The sequence below is a fragment of the Narcine bancroftii genome, chromosome 2, assembly GCF_036971445.1.
Source record: "Narcine bancroftii isolate sNarBan1 chromosome 2, sNarBan1.hap1, whole genome shotgun sequence".
In the NCBI taxonomy this organism is placed as follows: Eukaryota; Metazoa; Chordata; class Chondrichthyes; order Torpediniformes; family Narcinidae; genus Narcine; species Narcine bancroftii.
In genome coordinates, this window is record NC_091470.1 from 201,365,679 (window position 1) to 201,390,367 (window position 24,689).

The 24,689-nt window shown below is 49.2% G+C and overlaps 2 protein-coding genes across 2 annotated transcripts in view; one reads left to right on the forward strand and one right to left on the reverse strand.

Moving 5' to 3' along the window:
• Window positions 1-3,351: 3,351 nt before the first annotated feature.
• On the reverse strand, window positions 3,352-10,403 carry LOC138754996 (stress-associated endoplasmic reticulum protein 2). Its single transcript, XM_069920111.1, has 3 exons — window positions 10,269-10,403; window positions 7,386-7,461; window positions 3,352-5,788 (listed from the first exon to the last, which is right to left on the reverse strand). Exons 1-3 carry the CDS (start codon window positions 10,350-10,352, stop codon window positions 5,748-5,750), a joined length of 201 nt encoding a protein of 66 aa, XP_069776212.1. The 5' UTR covers window positions 10,353-10,403; the 3' UTR covers window positions 3,352-5,747.
• Window positions 10,404-17,362: 6,959 nt separating this feature from the next.
• LOC138752590 (uncharacterized protein C17orf114-like) overlaps window positions 17,363-24,689 on the forward strand; it is a 49,161-nt gene continuing 41,834 nt past the window's right edge. Inside the window, exons 1-2 of the mRNA XM_069915379.1 lie at window positions 17,363-18,117; window positions 19,523-19,624. Coding sequence (XP_069771480.1) covers window positions 19,540-19,624 — 85 coding nt within the window. The 5' untranslated portion in view covers window positions 17,363-18,117; window positions 19,523-19,539. The remainder of the gene's footprint in view (window positions 18,118-19,522; window positions 19,625-24,689) is intronic.

Sequence of the window (24,689 nt, forward strand, 5' to 3'; positions counted from 1 at the left end):
TCCTTGTTCATCCATCACCTCTTCCTCATCATTTTGGTTTCAACCCCCTCCCCCAAGAGCATTATCAAACCTCCCTGCCAGGATATTGGTTCCAGTTCAAATGCAACTGTACAGCTCACCACCACCACCCCCCCCCCCGACTTCCCCAGAAAAGGTTTCAATGATCCAAGAACCTGAAACCCTGCGCCATCTTCCTGTTCCGACCTTCCCCGGCTCTGGGAGTGATCCAGAGACAACCATCCTGGAGGCCCTGCTCTCCAGCCTCTTTCCCAATTCCCTAAACTGACTTTGCAGGACCTCTATCCAACTCCTGCTTGTACCATTGGTGCCAATATGAACCACGACCTCTGGGTGCTCACACTCCCCCTTAAGAATATTCTGCATCCACTCTGAGACATCCTGGACCCAAGCACCTGGGAGACACCATGCTATCCTGGAGTTGCAGAATATTCTCTCCATTCCCCTATCGAGTCCCTTGTGACTATCAACCTTCCCTTCTGAGGCACAGAACCAACCACAGGGCTATTAGTGTGGGTCCGCTACCTGGCCCAGTTGTACTATCCAAGGGGGTACACTTGGTTGTTGAGGGGAATGGCCACAAGGGTACCCTGAACTGCCTGTTCCTTTTCCCTCTCCTGTCACCCAGCTACCATCCTCCTGCCTTCTAAGTATGACTGTTTCCCATCTATCACCCTCTCAGTCTCCCAAATCCAGTTCACCCCGCTCCAATGCCCAAACATAGTTTGTGAGGTGGTGCATTTAGATGAAGTCGCCAGGAATGTTGTTAGCTTCCCTGACCATCCCACATTCTGCATGTCTCTGGCTTCCCTTCCCTCTATGAAAATAGCAAAACAGGTTAGAAAAACATGTCCTTCCTTGCAAGAATCAACACTGTTGCCCTTACTTTAGCCCAACTCCTGCATGACTACCTCAGCTCTCTGAAGCCTCTAGAGCCAGCCTCAAATTCCCACTTCTACACTCAGCCGACACACTGGCCACTGCACTCGAGCTTCCTTTTATTATCTACGATTTAAACAAACATCGACCTTTCCTGGTGCTTTTTAAGCTCCTCATTCAGTCCCACTCTCACAGTCCGTGACAATTAAGCCAATTATGGTTCCTCCTTGTAGAATCCTTTTGTCCTTCAACGTGGTTTCCATTACCTTACCCCAAACTCCTGCATTACCACCTCAGCCTTTGCGGCCAGTCCCACTCTGACACTCAGCCACCTACATACTGGTCACACATAATCAGTTCCCATCATACTCCTATGCCAACTGACCTTCCGCACCAACATGCAAGCCTCCACTAAAGAGAAGCATGGTTGGAGTACCGGTCAGCCCAATGCTGTTACAGAGCCAGTGATAGGGGCCTGGGTTCGAATCCCACACTGTCTGTAAGGAGTTTGTATGTTCTCCTGTGTCTGCGTGGGTTTTCCAAAGGCTCTGGTTTCCTCCCACCGTTCAAAACGTGTAGGCTGAAAGGTCCTGTTACCACTCTGCATGTCTAAATTTATTTCAATGAAGTATGTAGAAAATATCTCATCTTCAAAAATCTCCATCATATTGGGTATTATGAAGGGTTTGGTAAGAATGTATAGGTGTGCACAACATCGAGGACTTCAGGGCCTGTTCTGTGCTGTAGTGTGAGAATTTATTTTAACTGAAAGGAGACACAGGGAAAAAGAGAGATGGGGAAAGATGGTGGGGGGGGGGGCCTTGTAAACTGAAACCACAGAAATTCATATTCATACCATCTAAGGTAATCCTCCTCACACCCCCCCTCCCGCCCCCACCACCACCCCCACCTTTCACCAGACTAGTAATCCAGAAACTCATTCACATCCCACAAGGATGCTTTCAATCCTAAATACAAATTTATATTCTGGAAAATAAAGGTAGTTCCTTCTGAACCTTATCTGTTCTTCAGGGAAGCCCATTGTTACCTGCTCTGACTATGCCATTCCAGACCTATCAACGAGGTGGACTCTTACGATGCTATCAAAAACATTCTTACTTGCTGGTTCAAGGGCAACAAGGACAGGGAATATACAATGGCATTGCAGTGATGCCTGGAACTATTTTCTACAATTTCAAGATAATGGCAGTTCTGCGTAAACATGCTTACAGGGTGCCCAGACCTGCCAGTCACACCCAACTCTGCCAAAACCCTTCTGAATTAATCAATTCCTTACCCTCACCCACCAGATGGCATGAATATGAATTTCTCCAGTTTCAGTTTACACTCCCACCCACCATCTTTTCCCATCTCTCTCTTTTTCCCTGTCTCCTTTCAGTCAAAATCAATTCTTACACTACAGCACAGAACAGGCCCTTCAGTCCTCGATGTTGTGCACACCTATACATTCTTCCCAAACCCTCCATTTTCCTTCCACATGCCTGCAAAGATAGTCTCTTAAATGCCCCTAATGTTCCAGCCTTCACCACCACCCCTGGAAATGCATTCCAGGCACCCACAATTCTGCATTAAAAAATACTCCTGATGTCTCTCCTCAACCTTCCTCCCCTCACTTTGCACAGACATTCTCTGGTGTCTGCTATTCCAGCCTTTAGAAAAAGGTGCTCTCAATCTTGTACGATATCATCTTCATCTTCATCTTCTCCAATTAACACTATTTGTTGGTCTGGACTGCACCCCCTGCCATTCTTCAGATGCCTTCCTATTTTTTCCTTATACTTTGAAGGGTTCAGGCCCGAAATGCTAGTCATGTATCATTGTCTCCTATGACGAGTTCCTCCAGTATTTGTTTTCACTACAATCACAGCATCTGCAGACTTCCACATTTCACAAGGACAGTCAGTAAATTAGGGCAGAGGGGACCTCAACTGTACCCCCTCAGTATTATATATCCAAGAGTGCACCACTATCCCTGTGACACCCTCAGTGTTTCCCCTCTGACAGAGACATGCCCTCAGTACTGCAATGGCCACTCAACACAATCCCTTTGCTAGCCCAACATTCTATTGACACTGCCCTCCACCTGCCCAGTTTTACCCAGTACTACCCTCTGACAGAGCAGTACTGCATTTCCTCCCTTTCTGCAGTATGGCAGGCGATTATCACCCCCCCCCCACCACTTCTGACAGCTTTCCTCAACATTGCCTCCGCTCTCAGCACCATCTCTCGGCTCTGCACCTCAGTTGTACAGTGCTCCCTTGTCACTACAGCTCCTCCACATGGGGTGCCATCCAGCAGTACTTAAAACCCTCGGCATTGCACAAGGTCATCACGTGTTTAAATCCCACTCTAGACAAGAATTAAGGCCCTGACATGATTGAAGAAGGACAGGCAGGCCCAGGTGGTGGGTTTAAGAATCAGAAAGCTCAATGATTTACAATGAGACAGGTACATATTTTTATTGCTGTTAAATACAACTTTTACAGTATTGCAAAAGCAGCCAGTACACACTTTACTTCTCAGAGTTCGGGAACTCAAAAGTAAATTTCAAACCAAATGCCAGTCAACCTGAGGCAGTGACCAAGGGGACATGAATGGTCTCATTCGTAATGACAGCACAGCATGTGAGTGATGGCAGCCAGCCCGAGTGTGAAGGGTGGTATGGGCAGAGGCAGGACGTGCCCTCTGTGTGCCAGCACCAGAGCAGGTTTGCTGCCAGCTGTTCTGCACGATTCCATGCTGTTTTAATGCCAATCCACCTCAATGCAGTGGAAGTAGTGAGGTGCTCCAGCCTGGGCCTGCCTCAAACACCAGAGGCGAGCTTAAAACACCTGGCGGTTGGTTGAGCGCAACCTCGAGGTGCAACAAGAACTGCCCAATGAGGTCAAGGGAGAAGTGACAGGTCTGGTCCCTCATCCTTCCCTTCACCACGCCATCGACCAACCAGGGCAGGATTAGAGAGCACTCGTGACATCTCCCCCTCTCACAACCTATGTGCCAGCTCCAGCTGTTTGCAGTTCCTTGGTGACAAGTCTGAAGCCCTGTCAGGCTGATTATTCCAGTGATCACAGATAAACTCAAAGCATACTGTGGTGGCAACAACGTGGCAGACCCTGACCTGTTCAGCTTGTGGTAACACATGGAAGCTGCACTCTCTGAACCACTACCAGAATGTCAGAGATCAATGATCTACATGGTGGTGGGCACAAAAAATAAAGCAGCCCAGGACACGACATAATCCCAACACATAATAATGACATATTGATCTATTGATCACCACAACTGGAGAATCAGCCCCCTGCTCCTTACTCCACAAGACTTCCAGATTGTATATGCTGGTGTGGGAAATAACAAGCAGTGCCACACTGGTACAGGAAGGCACAAGGTGGACACAGCAGAGGCACCTTTACTCTGCTTCGGAGGTTATACCAGAGCTGGGAGGGCTGCATACAGTATCTGGAATGCAAAGATTTTCCACTCTTGGTGCAGCTATGAACACCGACTTATAGAAATAATTTAATTATCAGTCCAATAACTATCATTTTCTTTTGATTATAAAAATAATTGGACAGATACCAATACTACAAGGATTGATATGACACAGGTGGAAAGCATGAATAGCTGTCCCAGGGCAGAGAATGTAGTCATAACGTACAACAGTGCCCACTACCATGGCCAAGAACACACCAGAGAGCATCTCACTGTCCAGTGGACAGGGACCATTTTCCACACTGCAGCGAGGTGCTTCACTCGAGAGGAACGGTGCTGAGGGAACATGTGGAGTGTGAGCAGCCGAAATAGTCGGTGGTCCCATGGTGAAAACCTGCTATGTTTGGGGGGGTGAGGGGAAAAACGGTGGAACTCATTCCTCTCAGCAGGCAAATCTGTCAGGTGGTTGGGGAATTGGTCCCAAGAGATCAGCTCCTGTTGCCAGGGGGAGGGAATGATGCACTGCACAAGAGGATGGAGATGAATAAATTGCAGAGACCCAGCACCTCACAAAATTCCAGGAATTCCCAAGGAAGGAAAAAAATTTCCTTCATTAAACGTGGTGACAAAGAACAGGTTGAACTCTAATCAGAAGGGATCCAACAGTCCCCATAGGAATCTCCACAACAAGAGTCCAAGTCCAAATCCCTCACAGTATACAATCAGGTGGTAGACCCAATAACCCACTGGTCTACAGGATTCCTGCAGTACATTTAGATTTTAAAACCAACATGCAGATTCATACTGTATCTTGTTCCCATTTCCATCTAAAACTACAAACTAAATGTGGGACTAAATTTGGAAGTAACCAGACCCAAATGGCAAGGCTTTTGAGCAAAATGCGATTCCTTCAGAGGCAGTGCCTTCACGTGGCCAAGGTCGAACTGCAAGGTGTGCAAGGCAGTGGAGGAAAACCCAGGCAAGCCTCCAGCACAGAGACCGAGTCTATGACAAACCCAGGGTCACTACGTTAATAGGGTCGACATTGCCAGGAATCCAGGAGAGGTAACACCCGGGACAGTCAAGGCCTAGTCAGTGTGCTCACAGGGACGAGTGGTCAATTATTTCATTAGGCTCAAGAGTGCCAGAGAATTAATGTTGCTTCAATTCTATAAGTTATATAATATATATTTATATATAATCACTGTCTATAAGGTGCACCCGCCTTGCTTATACTGGTTGGAGATTCTAATTTGTTTTGATGTCACTAATTTTGTAAGACAAGAGGTTCGTTCTTCAGTCCAGACCAAGTCAATCAGGAATTAGAGTCTGAGAGAATGAGCAAAAGGAAAGTCAGCAGGTTGGCATCTGAAAAACTGCTCCCACCAGCTGGCCATCCTTCAAGCCCCCATCCGGATGCTCTGGATAATCTGAAAGATTGCTGGAAATGAAGGAGCGAAAGAGACAAGGATTAGAATAAAGTCCATGGACCCAAATCTCCAGTTGTTTGTACCCTTGGATACAGGTGGCTCACAGACACCTCAACAAAAGCTGGTTGGCCCAACTCTCAATGCTCTGGGCCCTCTCACTCACTGGGGAGTGGGGGTGAAAAGATGCTGCTCCTACTCCAGCACCTCTACACCTGATTTGGCCCCAATACAAAAATAAAAGCCACTTTAAAAGTCACTCGAGTAAATAGATACCCTACACAAACACCGATTTGTTGACTGAAATACAGTTTCTCCATTAAAGTGTTCACACTATCACGAGGCAAATGGGAACCAATTTGCCTTGACTGGGAGCAGGGGGACTAAAGCAGGGCCAGGGCTTCTAGGATGAGGTTTAGAAACACGTCGACACATTTGGAACTACTCCTGCAACTGGGGGAAAAAAATGGCGGTTCTGCCACTGGTGTGGACCTGGGGAGAACAAGGAGCTCAGTCTCAGCTGGTGGTTTGGACCCAAGATGGCAATGCCTGTGATCAGCAGCAGCCACGAAGAGACTAAATTTGGTGACTACAAGGGGAGCAGAAGACTGGCACAGGGCACCAGAAAATAGGGAGACCACCCCCTTTCTCCCCCAATTTGAGAAGGAGAAGCAGAGGAGATGACCCACAGGATGGTGACAGAAAAGTGAGGGGCTCAGAGGCTGAAGAACACACAGGCGGGCTGTTGGTGACTCAAGCCAAGCAAACACACATAGGCTGCGAGCTGCTGGCAACAATGGTCAAAGGACTCTCACCAGGCCAGAAACTGGCTGAAGGGGGACCAGGTATCAGAATTGAGAATAGAGAGGGTACAGGGCACTGGAGGCCTGATCACGTTGGGAGCTCGGGTTACCGATGGCTTCAAATTTGGAAGGCTGGGTGCCTGTGGGAATGCCGGAGGTGAACTCAGCGACCTCCCTTTGACTGTAAAGGGTTTTGATAGTAAATCTTTGGCTTAGGGTAGATATCTTCTTTTATTGCATGACAATAAACAATACAGCACAGGACAAGCCCTTTGGCCCTTGATGCTGTGCTAACCCTTAAAAAAAAATCTTGAGCTGGCAATGAATTGAGGGTGAAGACTGCCGAGATGAAATACAAGGTATTGCTCCATTGTGGCCTCGTGTACTGCCACATTGAACCCATCCACAAATTGGACACCTGTCCTATCTTGGCAGTCCCCAAACATTAATATCAACCTCCAATTTAGGTCTGTCAAAGAAATACTCTTCTCAGCCCTCTCCCTCCCACCTGTATCCACCTATTAGTCTGTGCTCCCCATTCCCCCCCCTCTTTTTTCCCCAAGGATCCTCTCGTTCCCCGCCCCACCCGATTCCCGATGAAGGGCCCAGGCTCAAAACATTGGTCGTTTTATTTCTTATGGATGCTGCGAGACCTGCTGTGGTTCAACAGCGTTTGTGTTTAGTGCAGACCAACTGGACAGAACGATGAGTTCTCCCACAGATCCAGTGCAGGCTTTAATGGGAGGAATGGTCAACCTCGGTGTTCACCAATCCACAAACAGGGAACGAGCACAAGTGAGACACCCACCTGATCCACACACCACAAATACAAAGAGAGCCAACAACCAGGGAGCAACTGGGGCCTTCTCCTCCTGCAGGGGCCGCTTGAAAAAAAAAACAGACCATCAATATGTACAGAGTCAGCCAAGCAATGCACCACCCTCCCTCACCATTCACCGATACCATACACCCCATGCCCAAAGGCAAATGGCGCAGCAAGTGTTGTGGTTAGCACGAGGCTGTTACAGCGTCCCGGGTTCAATGTCTGTACTGTTCATTAGGAGTTTGTATGTTCTCCCCTGTATCTGCGTGGGCTTCCACTGGGGGCTCCAGTTTCCTCCCGCCATTGAAAATGAACGAGGCTTGTAGATCAATTGGGGGAGGGCACGGGCTTGTGGGCTGGAAATGCTGGTTTCTGAGCTATACGTCAATTTAGAAAAACATATCATTGGCTGTCAGAGCATTCTCATCTGTCCCTCCCTCTCTCCCCCCATCCCCCAATCGTTTCCTTGGTAAATGTTCTGTCTCACACCAATCTCCACCCCCATCTTAATTTTCCTGCCTACCCACCTACACTTGGGGCAATTTACATTAGCTGTGAAACTGCCAACTAGCAAATCTTTGGCACACAGAAGGAAGCCATAGCATGCAGGTGAATCCAAATAGACAAAGGGGGAGCATGTATTCCTCATACAGAGGGCACCAGAGGATAAGGATATAAAGGCACCTTATTTGAGAAAGGATGGGCTGGTATTGGAAAGTATTCAGAGAAGATTTACTATAATTATACCAGGAATGGGTGAGGATATTGGACTGTACTTGTTGGGAGTACAGAAAGATGAAGGGGATCCTATAGACATTTCAAATGCTGAAAGGCCTGGACAGAGTAGATGTGGCAAGAATATTTCCCATGGTCAGGAAGTCAAAGACAAGGCAGCACAACTTCAGGCTAAAAGAGCATCAATTTAAAAGAGAGGAGGAAAAATATCTTTAGTCAGAGGGTCGTGAGTCTGGAACTTGGTGGCTGAGGTGGTTGGGTGTATTTAAGGCAAAGATTGACAGGTATTTAATTAGTCAGGATATCAAGGGTTACAGGAAAAGGCCGGGAACTGGGGCTGAGTGAGAGGATGGATCACGAGAGAATGTCAGGGCAGATTCGATAGGCCTACTCTGCTCCTATATCTTGTGACCAGTTCAGACTGATCCCAAGTCACCACTACTGTAAAGCAAAAACACAGCATCTCTCTGCCACCATTAAATGGCACAAGTTCATTACATTTATACAAATATTCAGGCAGAACTTTGGGCAATGTCCTATCTGAATAATGGCACCTCATCCCTCCCTCAAGGTGGTTTCAGCAAAGACTTGGCAGCTTTGCACATCAGGTGCTCAATTCCCTGGATGAACAGAATATATTCTGACTCAATGCCCAATATCATGAGACACAAAGCCACTGGATCGCAATGGCCTCTATCACAGACGTAGGGCAAATGAACTTAACAGCAGGGGAGATTTGATAGAGGTACAGGTATGCACCACTTAAAGTCCAAAATATGTTGTGAAATTAGCCGTTAGGCAACGTAGACATTGTGCAAACACCATATTATATACTTAGCAAAGCTATATGGGATACTGTAGTGTACCTGAAAACTTTATTTGGAAGTAGGGATCAGTGTGGGGACCGACATGGGGCTATAGGGAGAGAGCAGGTCAGTCAGATCAGTGTGGGGGATCATCACTGGATTGTGGGAAGAGAGCAGGTCAGTGGGTTCAGTGTGCAGACATATACAGGGCTATGGGAGAGAGCAGGGCAGTGGGAGAAGTTGGGACTGACACAGTACTGTGGGGAGAATGCAGGGCAGTGAGACCAGTGTGGGGATTGACAATGGGGAGAGAGTGAGGCAGTCGGATCAGTTTGGGTGTACAGTATACAATTTCCTATAGCTAGCGATCACTTTTTCTACACTGTTGCGGACTTGCTCGCAAAAACTAAATAATTATGGCACCACAGATGTATATGCGGTAAGACCCATTGCCCGAATGGACGTATCTGTATACAAAATTATGAAGGATGAGTATAGATTGAGCAAGTGCGAGTAGCCTTTTTCCACCAAGGTTATGCGAGATACAAGCACGAAAATCCGCAGACACTGCGGTTGAAGTTAAAAAAAAAAACCACACACACAATGCTGGAGAAACACAGCTGGTCAATTACCAGCCAGAGGATGTGGGTTAAGGGCAAAAAAAAATTTTTTTTGAGGGGGGGATCTTTTAGGGAGCATGGCACAAGGTGCCAGCTGAAGTGGCAAAAGTGGGCTCATTGTGAAGTGTTTGGGCAGGTGCACGGATGGGAAAGGTGCAGAGTAATATGGACTGGATGCAGGTCAGTGGGTCGAGGCAGAATAGCAATTTGGCACAGATTAGAAGAGCCTGTTTTTGGTGTTGCAACTTCTATGGCTCTCCAGGTTGATGATGGAAGAACTTGTGCTAACACTGCGTCCTCCATGATAACATGCCACAGTGCATAGTGGGAGAGCTCCTGTACAACTGGGGGGTGGGGGGAAGGGAATCCACCAGTACCCCCCAGCTCCGACTGGGTCTCTTTCCTCCACCACTGCTGAGCTGGCACTGTATAACCCGCCCCACCTCCCCAGTCATTGGCTCCCATGGCAAAGCAGAGAGGCAGAACAATGAGCTATTGACGTGCGGATCCACCAACCAGCAACCGTGGCCGCACAAACAATTGGACGAGACGAACGTCAATCAATCGTGAGGACGCAATCCGGCCGATAGCCACGTAAACAGGTTCCCCGGTTTCGGGCTGGCCACCGCCCCCCACCCCCACTCCCACTCCCACTCCCACTCCCGGGCTCAGTCGGCCGCGGCGCCCCGGAGACGACGGCTACTCACGGTGCTCCGCGCTACGTTGCCCCGCTGGGTGATGTTTTTACTGTGTTTCTCATTGGCCATCCGGATCCGCTGCTTTGCCACCATCTTCTCACAGCCGCTGTTCAACTGCCAGAGAGGTGGCGACCGGAACCGGGACTATATGAGGGCTGGGGCAATTACTCCCCGCCCACCATCATCCATCATTGGACAACTAGACGTCAATCAAATACTAGACGGGCTCGCCCCCTTCTTGTGCAACCACGTGGCATAATTCTGCTGTCAATCAGATTTTTTCTACTCCATCCATAGTTGGCATTACTTTATTAGTTCAGATTTCACAGGACCACCTCCTGTGGGTATTACTAGACCAAAAGAAAAGCTATCTATGGTGCAATGCTTAGATTATTCTGTGCATCCAAGGATGCATGCTTAGCCCACTGCTCGACTCGTTCTACACTCACGACTGTGTGGCCAGGCACCATTCCCATGCCGTCTAAAAATTTGCTAATGGCACCACCGTTGTCGGCAGGATCACTGACGATGATGAGGAAGTGTGCAGGAGGGAGAGGGATCAGCCCGTTGAATGGTGTAATGGCAGCAACCTCGCGCTCAATGTTAGCAAGACCAAGGAGATGATCGTGGACTTTAGGAGGAAGGCGGGGGGGGGGGGGGGAGAAACACATGATCCAGTCCTCAACAAGGGCTGGGTAGTGGAGAGGATCAACATCTCTGAGGATCTGTCCTGGAGCCTCCATGTTGATGCAATCACAAAGAAGGCTTGCCCAACGGCTGTACTTTGTTAGGTGATTCGGTACGTCACTGAAGACTCTCGTAAACCTCTGCAGATGTACCGTGGAGAGCATTCTGGCAATATTAATGCCAAACGGTTGGAGGGTGCCCAGTTAGAAGATGAGGTATTGTTCATTCAATTTCTGGGTGGTCTCAGTCTGATAGTGTATGAGACCATGGACAGACATGTCAGCAAGGAAATGGGGTGGGGAATTGAAATGGGTGGTCACTGGGAGATTCACGGTATTGTGGTGGACAGAGCCAAGGTGCTCAACAAAGTGATCTCCTTGTCTGCATCCAATCCCTCCAACGTACATCTGGGAGATCCATGCTCTTTGCGGATCTTCCCCCAGCTCTGTCTCTCTCCCTTTTTCCCCCGTCCGCCGCAATAGCGTGAATCTCCCAGTGGCCACCCATTTCAATTCCCCGTCCATTCCCTTGCTGATGTGTCTGTCCATGGTCTCATACACTACCAGACTGAGACCACCACATTTTCTGACTGGACACCCTCCAACTTCACTCACATTCTGGTAAAAAATTTCTATGCACTCTTTTGATCTTATTGGTTTCCTTTCCTGTAGTTAGGTGACCAAAACTGCACACAATATTGGCCTCACTAATGTCTTCTACAACTTTACCATAAGAACCCAACTCCTATACCCAATACAGTAAAATCCCTGGTGACAGACACCTATGGGGATTGCTGGATGCCAGATACGCACATTTTCCGGTTGCTTGAGACTCATTCATTCAATGCCTAACTAATGCAACAGCATTATGAATAAACAGTTTAAAAGACAAAAGACAGTGCAAAATATAAAGTAATTTGGAAAAAAAAACAGTATTGTAGTCCTTAATTATGTAAAGTTCACTTTAATCAGGTAATTTCTGTAATTTACAAAATTTAAATTTAAATTTGAAACCTGGTCGCTGGTTCTGTAACCAGGGTTGGTGCCAGAACGAATGTTAGAGGGTGGCTTTAGCGTGTTAGAAGGGGCTCGTTCAGCGGTGGGGGGGTGGGGCAGGGAGGGGTGCTAGCCGGGACCTACCTGTTGATTGGGTTGGTGGGGTGCTAGCTGGGACCTACCTGTCAATGGGATTCGGGGGTGCTGTTGATGAGGTGGGGGAAGGGGGGTTGTTAGCCGGTGATATGCCATAGACATGGACCAGACAAGTGTTATACTAAATGTTGTGGTACACCACCGACCAACTGCAGGGGGAAACCACTGTACCTGCAGGAGTGTACCACCGGCCTACTGCAGGGGGCAACCTCTGTACCTGCAGGAGTGTAAGGGGACAGGACAACACCTGGCCGGCTGTCAATCACCCTCCGGGATATAAGACTGCGCCGACCTGACGAGGCCTCACTCAGAGTTGCTGCAGCTACAGCCAGCCTGGCTCTGTGGAAGTCTTTGTGGATTGAAGCCTGTTGTACAGTCTTTACCTTGTGTGTGTCTGATTCTGGCTAACAGCGCACCATACTAATACTGGGCTTTTATTAACAGACTCTAGCCACCTCTATAGGGAAAGTATCTCCATCTGTTATACCAGTCGGATGGAGCATCTCTACAGCCAGAGCCAATAGCAAGCAACTCCATACATGAGAAGCAGCCAGTATAATACACCCCCATTACATAATCACATTCACCCCCCCCCCACAAAAATTGACCAATTTTAATAAAATATAATACTGACAAAAGGAAAAAAAACTAAAAGTAGACGAGTTTTTAAAAATTCAGAAGGTAAAGGGTTACAGCGGGATAACACAAAAACTGAATTAATTCAGACACATACCAGAAAACAGGCTACAAGCCTGAGATAACAGAGAGTAGCCATGGTAAATATGTCTATGACTAGAAATGGTCATAGCACAGCCTCTAGGGAGGTTTAGAGATTCGCGAAGATCTGCGCGTGGGAGAGGAGCTTCATCTCCAAACGAAAGACATTTCTCACCAGCTGTGGAAGAGAGTGGAGAGTGTGAGGCAACATTTTCACGTAGAGAGTATTGTTCCTCAGGTTTTTCTCATGATGGGCAGGGCAGGGAAGGAGCCAGGTTAGTGGAAGGGCTAGTAGACTGTAGACCAGGTCCCTGAGGGAAATGGTGTCCTCTCTCACATCAAGAAAAGCAACATGAGCATACTGCAGGTTAGCACGAAGCAGTTGAACACGGGTCAGATTTGCTGGGTCGAACATGTTTTCTTAATAAAACTTCTCACGGTTTAGATAGCCAAGTTGGCAAGGTTGATCCAGACTTCAATTTTCCAGGGAAAGTAAAAACACATTGATAAGGACTTTCATTGGTAGATGTACAAAGCAGTGTATGGATAGAGTTTAATACTTCTGGCAGCACCTCTTGCCAGCAGCTGGTGGGGAGACCTTTCAACTTTAGTGCAAGAGTGATAATTTTCCAGATCGTACCGTTACTGTGCTCCACCTGACCCTTACCCCATGGGTTATAGCTTGTAGTATGACTAATAGGGATTCCCCTATCAAGGAGGTATTGCCTAAGTTCTGTACTCATGAAAGCTGACCCTCTGTCACTATGAATGAAGTTAGGATAACGGAAAATACTGAAAATCATATCAAGACATTTAATAACAGTACTAGCAGAAACGTCAGCACATGGTATAGTGAAGGGAAAACGAGAGAATTCATCAATGATGTTAAGGGAGAAGATATTGTTTGAGGGTAGCGGTCCTTTAAAATCCACACTGAGGTGTTCGAAGGGTCTAGATGTAGAAGTGGAAGGTTTGTAATAGACCATCGCCTTCCCAAGATCAAGTTCTATGGCGAGCTCTCCACTGGCCACCGAGATAGAGGTACACCAAAGAAGAGGTACAGGACTGCTTAAAGAAATCTCTTGGTGCCTGCCACATTGACCACCGCCAGTGGGCTGATATCGCCTCAAACTGTGCATCTTGGCGCCTCACAGTTCAGCGGGCAGCAACCCCCTTTGAAGAAGACTGCAGAGCCCACCTCACTGACAAAAGACAAAGGAGGAAAAACCCAACACCCAACCCCAACCAACCAATTTTCCCTTGCAGCTGCTGCAACCGTGCCTGCCTGTCCCGCATCGGACTTGTCAGTCACCAACGAGCCTGCAGCAGACGTGGACATACCCCTCCATAAATCTTCATCCGCGAAGCCAAGCCAAAGAAAGAAGAAGTTTACACTCCACACAGACTGGACACTCGCTAGTCAGTTTCTTGATATCTTCTAGTGAGTATGGCAAATTGAGGGACTTAATGATAAAATCTAGTGACCCTGGGTGACATAATTCATCATGAAGGCTTTTCAAACGGTCCAGCTGCAGAATTGCACAGGTCATGCGAGAAAGAGCGTCCGGGGAGTCATTGAATTTTCCCAGGTGATAGAATATAATGTAGTCATAAGTAGAAAGTTCAATTTGCCAGCGCATAATCTTATCATTTTTAATTTTGCTCTCCAATTTAGTGTTGAATTTGTGGGCAACAGATTGTTGATCAGTCAGTAATGTGAATTTCTTTCCAGCTAAAAGGTGTCTCCAATAGTGAATGGATTCTACAATGGCTCACGCTTCCTTTTCGATAGAGGATTGCCTGACCACGAAATGTCCAAGAGAAAAAGGCCACAGGTTTACCAGCTTGATTTAGTGTTGCTGCTAAAGCCCAATTGGACGCGTCATATTTCATTTAGAATGGTAAATCCTCACCAATAGCTGACATCAAACATCCTGTTTGATGTGTTCAAAAGCACGGAGGGCTTCTTCAGACTAGTAGTTTTAAACAGTGGCCTCGACTTATCTGTGTAATTGGGCACCCAGTGAGTGTAATAGGAGAAAAAACCCAGGCTGCGCTTGAGGGACTTTTGTGTCGCAGGTGAGGGCAGCTCCATGAGTGGTCTCATTCCCTCTGGGTCAAGGGCTAATCTCCCCTTTACTCACTACGATATGGCCAGTATGGCCAGATGTTTAATGCGGTATACATACTTGTCATTGTTCAGAGTCAAGTTGAGATCCTTGGCCACCTGAAGGAATTTTTGTTAAGTTTTTCCGATTGTGATCATTTAAGTCCTTGTCACATATTGGGACATGGTCCAGATAAGGGTAGGTGGCTTGCAAGTTGTGAGCGTCTACTAGCTTATCCACCTCTCTTTGGAAAACGGAAGCACCATTGGTACTCCAAAAGGGACCCTTTTAAATTGAAATAGTCTGCTGTCTGCCTCAAAAGCAGTAAAACTGCCTTCGTCCTTGTGAATAGGTACCTGGTGGTTGGCTGATTTCAGATCAATTGTGGAATATATTTTGTATTGTGCAATCTGGTTTACCACGTCTGAGATACGAGGCAGGGGATAAGCATCTAAATGCGTAAACCTGTTTGCAGTTTGGCTGTAGTCCATGACCATCCTAGGTTTCGCGCCATTTTTTCCGACTACTACTTGTGCGCGCCAAGGACTTGTACTGGGTTCGATTATTTTTTTCTTTCAATTAATGTCTAACCTCATTCATAATAAAGAGTCTGTCCTCTTTGCTATAATGCCTACTCTCTGTAGCTATCGGGTTCCAATCCAGGGTTAGATCGGTAAAAAGACATGGAGGTTTAATCTTAAGAGTTGATAACCCACAAACAGCCTGTTGGGGTACTGTGATCAATGGTAATGGGCCATTAAACGCCAGTATAATACTTTTCATTTGGCACTGGAAATCTAGTCCTAATATCATCGGAGCACACAGACCAGAGAGCACATGTAATTTGAAATCTTTGTACTCGTTTCCCTGTACCTTCAGGGTTATCCTACAGCAATTTGTAACATCTCATTTTAGTCCAGAACAAGCCATAGAAATTTTGTGTTTAGATGGATACAGGTTAAGGTTCAGGTAGGGTGGATATAGCTGTCAGTACTGTCCAAATTAAACATTCAACAGGCTTCCCGTTTACCTCCACCTTCATCGTGGAATGCTTCAGCCCGTGGGGTTCATCTTGGTTTATCGTCACGAAAGGTAGAATAGGGACTCCCTGCGGTGATCTGTCAGAGTTTGCCTTGTCGCTGGAAGTTCCACTCATGATTTCAGAAGAAGTAGAAGGAGAAGAGTAAGGTGAATCACTGGCTCTCCAGGTCAACACAGCAGAGTTGCGGCGGGGCCCCTGCTTATTGGTAACGCTTGAGCTCTTCTTCATCTTCTTACTCTTCAACTCACGGCGTGAGCTAGGCAAGGACCCTCGCGCCCGGCAGGCTCTAGCCCAGTGCCCTCACTTTTCGCAGTTGGCACAATCGGCTTATCGCATGGGGCACTGAGAGCGAACGTGCAGCACCAATCTACAGAAGTAGCAACTTCTGTAGTGGCCTCTACGCTGGGATGGATTTGGTCACCATGGACACTGGGATGGATCTGGTCTCCCTGGTCACTGCAATGGGTCGGGCCTCCCTGGACACTGGGATGGCACTGGACTCCCTGGATACTGGGATATGTCTGGTCACCCAGGACACCATGATGGATCTGGTCACACTGGACAGTGGGATGGCTCAGGTCTCCCTGGACACTGGGATGTCTGGTCACCATGGTCACTGGGATGGGTCTGCTTACCATGGATACTTGGATGGGAGTGGTCACCTGGACACTGGGATGGGTCTGGTCACTGTAGATCCTAGCATGGGTCCTTTCAGTCTGTCTGGGTTACTGATGGGACATTTGTTACATTCCCAGTGTGTGAAACTCAGTATTGACTGAGCTGGTTTACACACAGGAGCCAGCCTGTTACCGCTGGTTTCCTTCTGCTGAGGTCCTCGGGGAGTTTACATCAGAACTGCTCACATTCCAACAACTTTTTCCCTTTCTGCCAGTGAAGAACAAGTCCCTCTCACACACAGAAACTCTCTGCCAGTTACAGAAATCCACAACCATACAAGGAGCAGTACACAAAGACATGCACCCTGACACGTGCATACAGGCACACAGGCTCCAAACACAGTCTCTTCCACGTTTCTTTGCCTGTCCTCTCGTCCCTCCGTGAGACCCATCTCGGGACCCTTCAGAGTGCCATGGCCCACCTACCCATGCTAAATCCCACCACACACACTGTCCTCTCCAAAGGTATCTTCAATTCACTTCAACCCTGCCAAACATTTAGGAGTGATTTTAGACTTTCTGGGGTTATGTCTGGGTCAAATATAATAGGCAGGCCCTGATAGGTCTGCACGAAAACCCAAACGTTATGCAACAAGACTGGATTTAACTTCCAGTCTCTTCACCCAGCACTTTTTACACCTATCTCCACCGTCCTCACCCCTCCCTGTCTCCATAACCCCCTCCAGTCCCCTACACCCTTCCCTATCTCTGTTACCCACTCCAGTCCCCTACTCCCCCCTCTCTCTCTGTAACCCCCTACACCCTGCCCTGTCTCTGTAACCCCCACCAGTCCCCTACTCCCCTCTCTCTCTGTAACCCCCTACACCCTTCTCTGTCACTGTAAACACCTCCAGTTTCCTCCCCCTCTCTCTCTCTCTGTAACCCCCTCCCCATCTCTCTCTGTAACCCCCTCCCCCTCTCTGAAACCCCTTACATCCCTCACTGTCTCTGTAATCACCTCCCCTCTCTCTCTGCAACCCCCTACACCCCTCCCTGTCTCTGTAACCCCCTCCAGTCCCCTCCCCCTCCCTGTCTCTGTAACCCCCACCAGTCCCTTTCCCCCTCTCTCTCTGTAACCCCCTACATCCCACCCTGTCTCTGTAATCCCCTCCCCTCTCTCTCTGTAACCCCCTACACCCCTCCGTGTCTGTAACACCCTCCAGTCTCTTGCCCCCACCCTCTCTCTGTCACCCCCCGACACGCCTTCCTGTCTCTGTAACCCCCTCTCTCTATCTCTGTAACCCGCTACACCCCTCCCTAACCCGCGGGGATGGACAGGTCCGCTCGGGAATGCTGCCTGGTCGCTGGTGACTGCGTAGCTCAGTACAGGCGGCGTTCACTGCACCGATGTGCCCGCAAGCAGCTCCCCGCCTCCACGCTCCTCCAGGACGGCCCACACCCTCAGGGGGAGGGAGGGAGGTGCTCGGCCGTTCGCAGACGCTGCTGAGAGTTTCCAGGAGTGACTGGTCTCTACGGGTGAGTGTGATCAGAGGGGGTGAGAGTGATCAGAGGGGGTGAGTGTGATCAGAGGGGGTGAGTGTGATCAGAGGGGGTGAGTGTGATCAGAGGGGGTGAGTGTGATCAGAGGGGGTGAGTGTGATCAGAGGGGGTGAGTGTGATCAGAGGGGGTGAGTGTGAGCAGGGACAGCGGTGCGTGTGAATGAGTGCATGTTATCTTGCTGGCGTGATCCGGGGGTCGTGAGTGAGTAGGTGAGTGCGATCAGTGGGGGGTGGGGTGAGTGTGAGCCCGGGGGCGAATGTAAGCGAGTGAGTGTGATAAAAGGGGCGAGCGTGTGCGAGTGTGTGATCCGGGGGTGATTGTGAGCGAGTGAGTGTGATCCAGGGGGCGTGTGAGCGAGTGTGATCCAGGGGTCGAGAGTGAGTAGGTGAGTGTGATCGGTGGGGGGTGAGTGTGAGCCCGGGGGCGAGTGTGAGCAAGTGAGTGTGATCCAGGGGGCGAACATGAATGAGTGAGTGCGATCCAGGGGGTGAGTGTGTGTGATCCAGGGGGTGAGTGTGAGCGAGTGAGTGTGATTCAGGGGTGATTGTGAGTGAGTGAGTGTGATCCAGGTGGTGAGCATGAGCGAGTGTGTGTAATCCAGGGGGCGAGTGTGTGTGATCCAGGGGGCGAGTGTGAGTGAGTGAGTGGTGAGTGTGATCCAGGGGGCGAGTATGAGCGAGTGAGTGTGATCCAGGGGGCGAGAGTGAGCGAATGAGTGTGATCTTGGGGGGAGAATGAAAGGGTGAGTGTGATCCAGGGGGAAAGTGAGTGTGTGTGATCCGAGGGCGTGTAAGTAAGCAGGTGTGATCTGGTGGGGGGGGGGGCATGTTCCAAGATGTGAGTAATGATCCCACAGAAGGGCACCCAGGCGGTTGAAGGAGAAGGGGCAGTGGGCATAGTGTGGTGATCTCAGTGACCTGTCCCACTCTTCAGCTTGGGCCCAACGACTGAGGTAGTCAATAACTCATGCCGAGCTCAGTCCTAAGGGCTGGCACAATCAGCCGTCACTGGCCACTGATCCCTAGGTGTATGTGTGAGAAAGAGGGGGATTCAGCCCTGGTTCCTGCTCCCCATCGCTGCCTAGTGAACCCTGAGTTAGAGGGAGGGGGATATCGGCCAAAGTTCCTGCTTCCCATCGCTGCCCAGCGATGCAGGGGTTGGGGGAGACAGACCCATACCTACAGTCAAGTAGCAGGGTGTGAGTTGGGGGGGGGTGTGGTGTCAGAAACCTGACCCGTGTCCCTAGTCTGGGTTAGCAGGGTTCGTCACTGTTCATCCTTCACAGCACCGTCAGGTGCGCTGTCCAATGGCCTCAGACCGCTGGTGCTGAGCCCCAAGGAAAGGACTCTCGTTTGACCTCACCTGCGTTGTCTTCCGCAGTGTCTGTCCGTCTGGTGATGGGTGTGAACGTGCTGAGGTGTTTCCGCTGGTACAACAAGCGCAAGGGGCAAAGCAAGATGGCCAAAGGCCGCAACCTGGAGGGTAAGCGTTCCCTCTCCAGCTCGCTCACGCCTCACTGTCTCAGCAAGTCAGGCGCTTGGGCAATCTGGGGGTACCCAATGAGAAGAGGAGGAGCAGCTGTGCGACCCCTCGAGTCTGTCCCATTTCCTCCACAAATGCTGCCCGGCCTGCTATTCTCCTTTTGTTTTGGTGTTAATTTCTTCTACAACTACAACGCCCAATGTGAGGTTTACGGTGAAGGGTGTGAGGTTCACGGTGACGAGTTTGAGTGTAAGGTTTACGTTGAGGGGTGTGAGTGTGAGGTTAATGGTGAGGAGTGTATGTGGTTCATGATGATGGGTGTGAGTGTGAGTTTCACGGTGATGGGTGTGGTTCATGGTGAGGGGTGTGAGTGTGAGGTTCACTGTGATGGCTGTGAGTGTGAGGTCTACAGAGATGGGTGTGTGTGTGTGTGTGGTTAACGGTGACAGATGTGAGTGTGTGGTTTACATTGAGGGGTGTGAGTTTGAGATTCACAGGGAGGGTTGTGAGATGGTGTAGTTCATGGTGATGGGTGTGTGTGTGGTTCACGATGACGGGTGTGAGATTCACGGTGACGGGTGTGAATGTGAGGTTCATGGTGAGGGGTGTGAGTGTGAGGTTCACTGTGTGGGGTGTGAATATGAGGTTCATGGTGACAGGTGTGAATGTGAGGTTCACAGTGATGGGGTGTGAGTGTGAGGTTCATGGTGAGGGGTGTGAGTGTGAGGTTAACAGTGAAGGGTGTGAATGTGAGGTTCACGGTGAGTGGTGTAAGGTTGAGGGTGACGGGTGTGAGTGTGAGTTTCACGGTGATGGGTGTGAGTGTAAGGTTCATGGTGAGGGGTGTGAGTGTGAGTTTCACGGTGATGGGTGTGAGTGTAAGGTTCATGGTGATGGGTGTGAGGTTCGCAGTGATGTGTGAGGTTTAAGATGAAGGATGTGAGTGTGAGGTTTCAGTGATGGGTGTGAGTGTGAGTTTCATGGTAATGGGTGTGAGATTCACGGTGATGGGTCTGAGTGTGATTGTCACGTTGAAAGATGTGAGTGTGAGTTTCACGGTGATGGTTGTGAGTGTGAGATTCATGGTGATGGGTGCGAATAAGGTTCATGACTGGTGTGAGTGGGTATGGTTCACAGTGATGGGTGTGAGGTTTATGGTGATGGGTGTGAGTGTGAGGTTCACGGTAATGGGTGTAAAGTTCACGGTGATGGATGAGAGTGTGTCTCATGGTGATGGGTGTGAGGTTCACGGTGAGGAGTGTTAGTGTGAGTTTCATGGAGATGGGTGTGAGTTTCACAGTGATGGATGTGAGTATGTTTCACGGTGATGGGTGTGTGTGAAGTTCACTATGAGGGGTGTAAATGTGAGATTCACAGTGACAGGTGTCAGTGTGAAGTTCACGGCTAAGGGTGAGAGTGTGAGTTTCAAGGTTATGGGTGTGAGTGTGAGGTTAATGGTGAGGGGTGTGAGTGTTCGATTCACGGTGAGGGGTGTGAGTGTGTGGTTCACAGTGAGGTGTGTGAGGTTTACGGTGATGGATGAGAGTTTCACAGTGAGGGGTGTGAGGTTTACGGTGAGGGGTGTGAGTGTGAGGTTTCAGTGAATGTGTGAGTTTCATGGTGATAGGTGTGAGTGTGAGGATAATGGTGATTGTTGTGAGTGTGAGGTTCACGGTGATGGCTGTGAGGTTCACAGTGATGGGGTGAGGTTCATGGTGACTGGAGTGTTTACAGTGAGGGTTGTGAGTGTGAGGTTCATGGTGATGGGTATGAGGTTCATGGTGATGGGTGTGAGTGTGAGGTTCATGGTGATGGGTGTGAGGTTTACTGTGAGCGGAGTGTTTGGTTCATGGTGAGGGGTGTGAGTGTGAGTTTCACGGTGATGGTTGAGAGTGTGCGTCTCACGGTGATGGGTGTGAGGTTCATAGTGAGGGGTGTTAGTGTGAGTTTCATGGTGATGGGCGTGAGTGTGAGGTACATGGTGATGGGTGTGAGTGTGAGTTTCACAGTGAGGGGTGTGAGTGTATGGTTCACAGTGAGGGGTGTGAATGTGAGGTTCATCGTGATAGGTGTGAATGTGAGATTCACGGTGAGGGGTGAGAGTGTTTGGTTCATTGTGATAGGTGTGAGTGTGAGGTTCACGGTGAGGGGTGTGAATGTGAAGTTCATGGTGATGGGTGTAAGTGTGAGGTTCACAGTGAAGGACGTGTGTGTGAGGTTCACAGTGAGGGGTGTGAATGTGAGGTCCACGCTGATGGGTGTGAGATTCACGGTGATAGGTGTGAGTGTGAGATTCATGGTGATGGGTGTGAGTGTGAGGTTCATGGTGTGGGGTGTGAGGTTCACGGTGAGGGGTGTGAGTTTGAGGTTCATGGTGAGGGGTGTGAGATTCACAGTGACAGGTGTGAGTGTGAGTTTCACGGTGATGGGTGTGAGTGTGAGGTTCATGGTGTGGGGTGTGAGGATCACGGTGAGGGGTGTAAGCGTGAGGTTCATGGTGAGGGGTGTGAGATTCACGGTGACAGGTGTGAGTGTGAGGTTCACGGTGATGGGTGTGAGTGTGAGGTTCATGGTGAGGTGTGTGAGTGTGAGGTTCACAGTGAGGGGTGTCAGGTTTATGGTGATGGGTGTCAGGTTCTTGGTGATGTGTGTGAGATTTAGGGTGACGGATGTGAGTTTGAGGTTTCATTGATGGGTGTGAGTGTCAGTTTCACAGTGAGATGTGTGAGATTCATGGTGACAGGTGTGAGTATGAGGTTCATGGTGATGGGTGTGAGGATAACAGAGATGGGTGTGAGTGTGTGTTTCAGGGTGATAAGTGTGAGTGCGAAGTTCACAGTGATGGGTGTACGATTTATGGTGATGGGTATGAGGTTCACAGTGACAGGTGTGAGTGTGTGTTTCACGGTGAGGGGTGTGAATGTGAGGTTCACATTGATGGGTATGAGTGTGAGGTTCACAGTGAGCGGTGTGAGATTCATGGTCAAGGGTGTGAATGTGAAGTTTATGGAGATGGGTGTGAGTGTGTGGTTCACATTGATGGGTGTGAGTGTGATGTTCACTGTGAGGTGTGTGAATGTGAGATTCACTGTGACGAGTGTGAGTATTTGGATCATTGTGAGGGGTGTGAGTGTGAGATTCACAGTGAGCGGTGTGAGATTCATGGTCAAGGGTGTGAATGTGAAGTTTATGGAGATGGGTGTGAGTGTGTGGTTCACATTGATGGGTGTGAGTGTGATGTTCACTGTGAGGTGTGTGAATGTGAGATTCACTGTGACGAGTGTGAGTATTTGGATCATGGTGAGGGGTGTGAGTGTGAGATTCAGGGTGATGTGTGTGAGTGTGAGATTCACGGTGATGGGTGTGAGTTTGAGGATAACGGTGATGGGTGTGAGGTTCAAGGTTATGGGTGTGAGGTTTAAGGTGACGGTTGTGAGTGTAAGGTTCACAGTGAGGGCTATGATTGTGAGGTTTGGATGACAGGTGTGTGTGTGAGTTTCACAGTGACAGGTGTGAGATTCACAGTGATGGGTGTGAGTGTGAAGCTCAAAGTAATGAGTGTGAGGATAATAGTGATGGGTGTGAGGTTCATGGTGATGGGTGTGAGTGGGTGTGGTTCATGGTGACGGGTGTGAGGCTCATGGTGATGGGTGTGTGTGAGGTTCATGGTGAGGTATATGAGTGTGAGTTTCACGGATGGTGTGAGTGTTTGGTTCATGGTGAAGGATGTGAGTGTGAGTTTTACGGTGATGGGTGTGAGATGCACAGTGACGGGTGTGAGTGTGAGGTTCATGGCAAAGGGTGTGAGTGTGAGTTTCAAGGTTATGGGTGTGAGTGTGAGGTTCATGGTGAGGGGTGTGAGTTTCACGGAGAACAGTGTGAGGTTCAAGGTGACAGGAGTGAGTGTGAGGTTAATGGTGAGGGGTGTGAGTGTTAGATTCATGGTGAGGGGTGTGAGTGTGTGGTTCCCAGTGGGGAGTGTGAGGTTTACGCTGATGGATGTGTTTCACAGTGACGGGTGTGAGGTTTACGGTGAGGGGTGTGAGTGTGAGGTTTCAGTGAGGGTGTGAGTTTCATGGTGAGAGGTGTGAGTGTGAGGATGATGGTGATGGGTGTGAGTGTGAGGTTCACGGTGATGGGTGTGAGGTTCATGGTGAGGGGTGTGACTGTGAGGTTCATGGTGAGTGGTGTGAGTGTGAGGATGATGGTGATGGGTGTGAGTGTGAGGTTCACGGTGATGGGTGTGAGGTTCACGGTGAGGGGTGTGAGTGTGAGGTTCATGGTGAGGGGTGTGAGTGTGAGGTTCCTGGTGATGGGTGTGAGTGTGAGTTTCACAGTGAGGGGTGTGAGTGTGAGGTTCACAGTGAAAAGTGTGAATGTGAGGTTCACGGTGATGGGTGTGAGTTTCACGGTGATGGGTGTGAGTGTGAGGTTCATGGTGTGGGGCGTGAGGTTCACGGTGAGGGGTGTAAGCTTGAGGTTCATGGTGAGCGGTGTGAGATTCACGGTGACAGGTGTGAGTGTGAGGTTCATGGTGAGGTGTGTGAGTGTGAGGTTCACAGTGAGGGGTGTCAGGTTTATGGTGATGTGTTTGAGATTTAAGGTGACGGATGTGAGTTTGAGGTTTCATTGATGGGTGTGAGTGTCAGTTTCACAGTGAGATGTGTGAGATTCATGGTGACAGGTGTGAGTATGAGGTTCATGGTGATGGGTGTGAGGATAACAGATGGGTGTGAGTGTGTGTTTCAGGGTGATAAGTGTGAGTGCGAAGTTCACAGTGATGGGTGTACGATTTATGGTGATGGGTATGAGGTTCACAGTGACAGGTGTTGAGTGTGTGTTTCACGGTGAGGGGTGTGAATGTGAGGTTTATGGAGATGGGTGTGAATGTGTGGTTCACATTAATGGGTGTGAGTGTGATGTTCACTGTGAGGTGTGTGAATGTGAGATTCACTGTGACGAGTGTGAGTATTTGAATCATGGTGAGGGGTGTGAGTGTGAGATTCAGGGTGACGTGTGTGAGTGTGAGATTCACGGTGATGGGTGTGAGTTTGAGGATAACGGT

Excerpts from the sequence above, each read along its gene's own strand:
- LOC138754996 (XM_069920111.1), bottom strand. The coding sequence starts at position 10,352 with ATGGTGGCAAAGCAGCGGATCCGGATGGCCAATGAGAAACACAGTAAA. Across the intron at positions 7,462-10,268 it reads GCAACGTAGCGCGGAGCACC|CGGCCCCTGCAGGAGGAGAA; the intron begins GTGAGTAGCCGT and ends TTTTTTTTCAAG. Across the intron at positions 5,789-7,385 it reads ATTTGTGGTGTGTGGATCAG|CAATCTTTCAGATTATCCAG; the intron begins GTGGGTGTCTCA and ends CTTCATTTCCAG.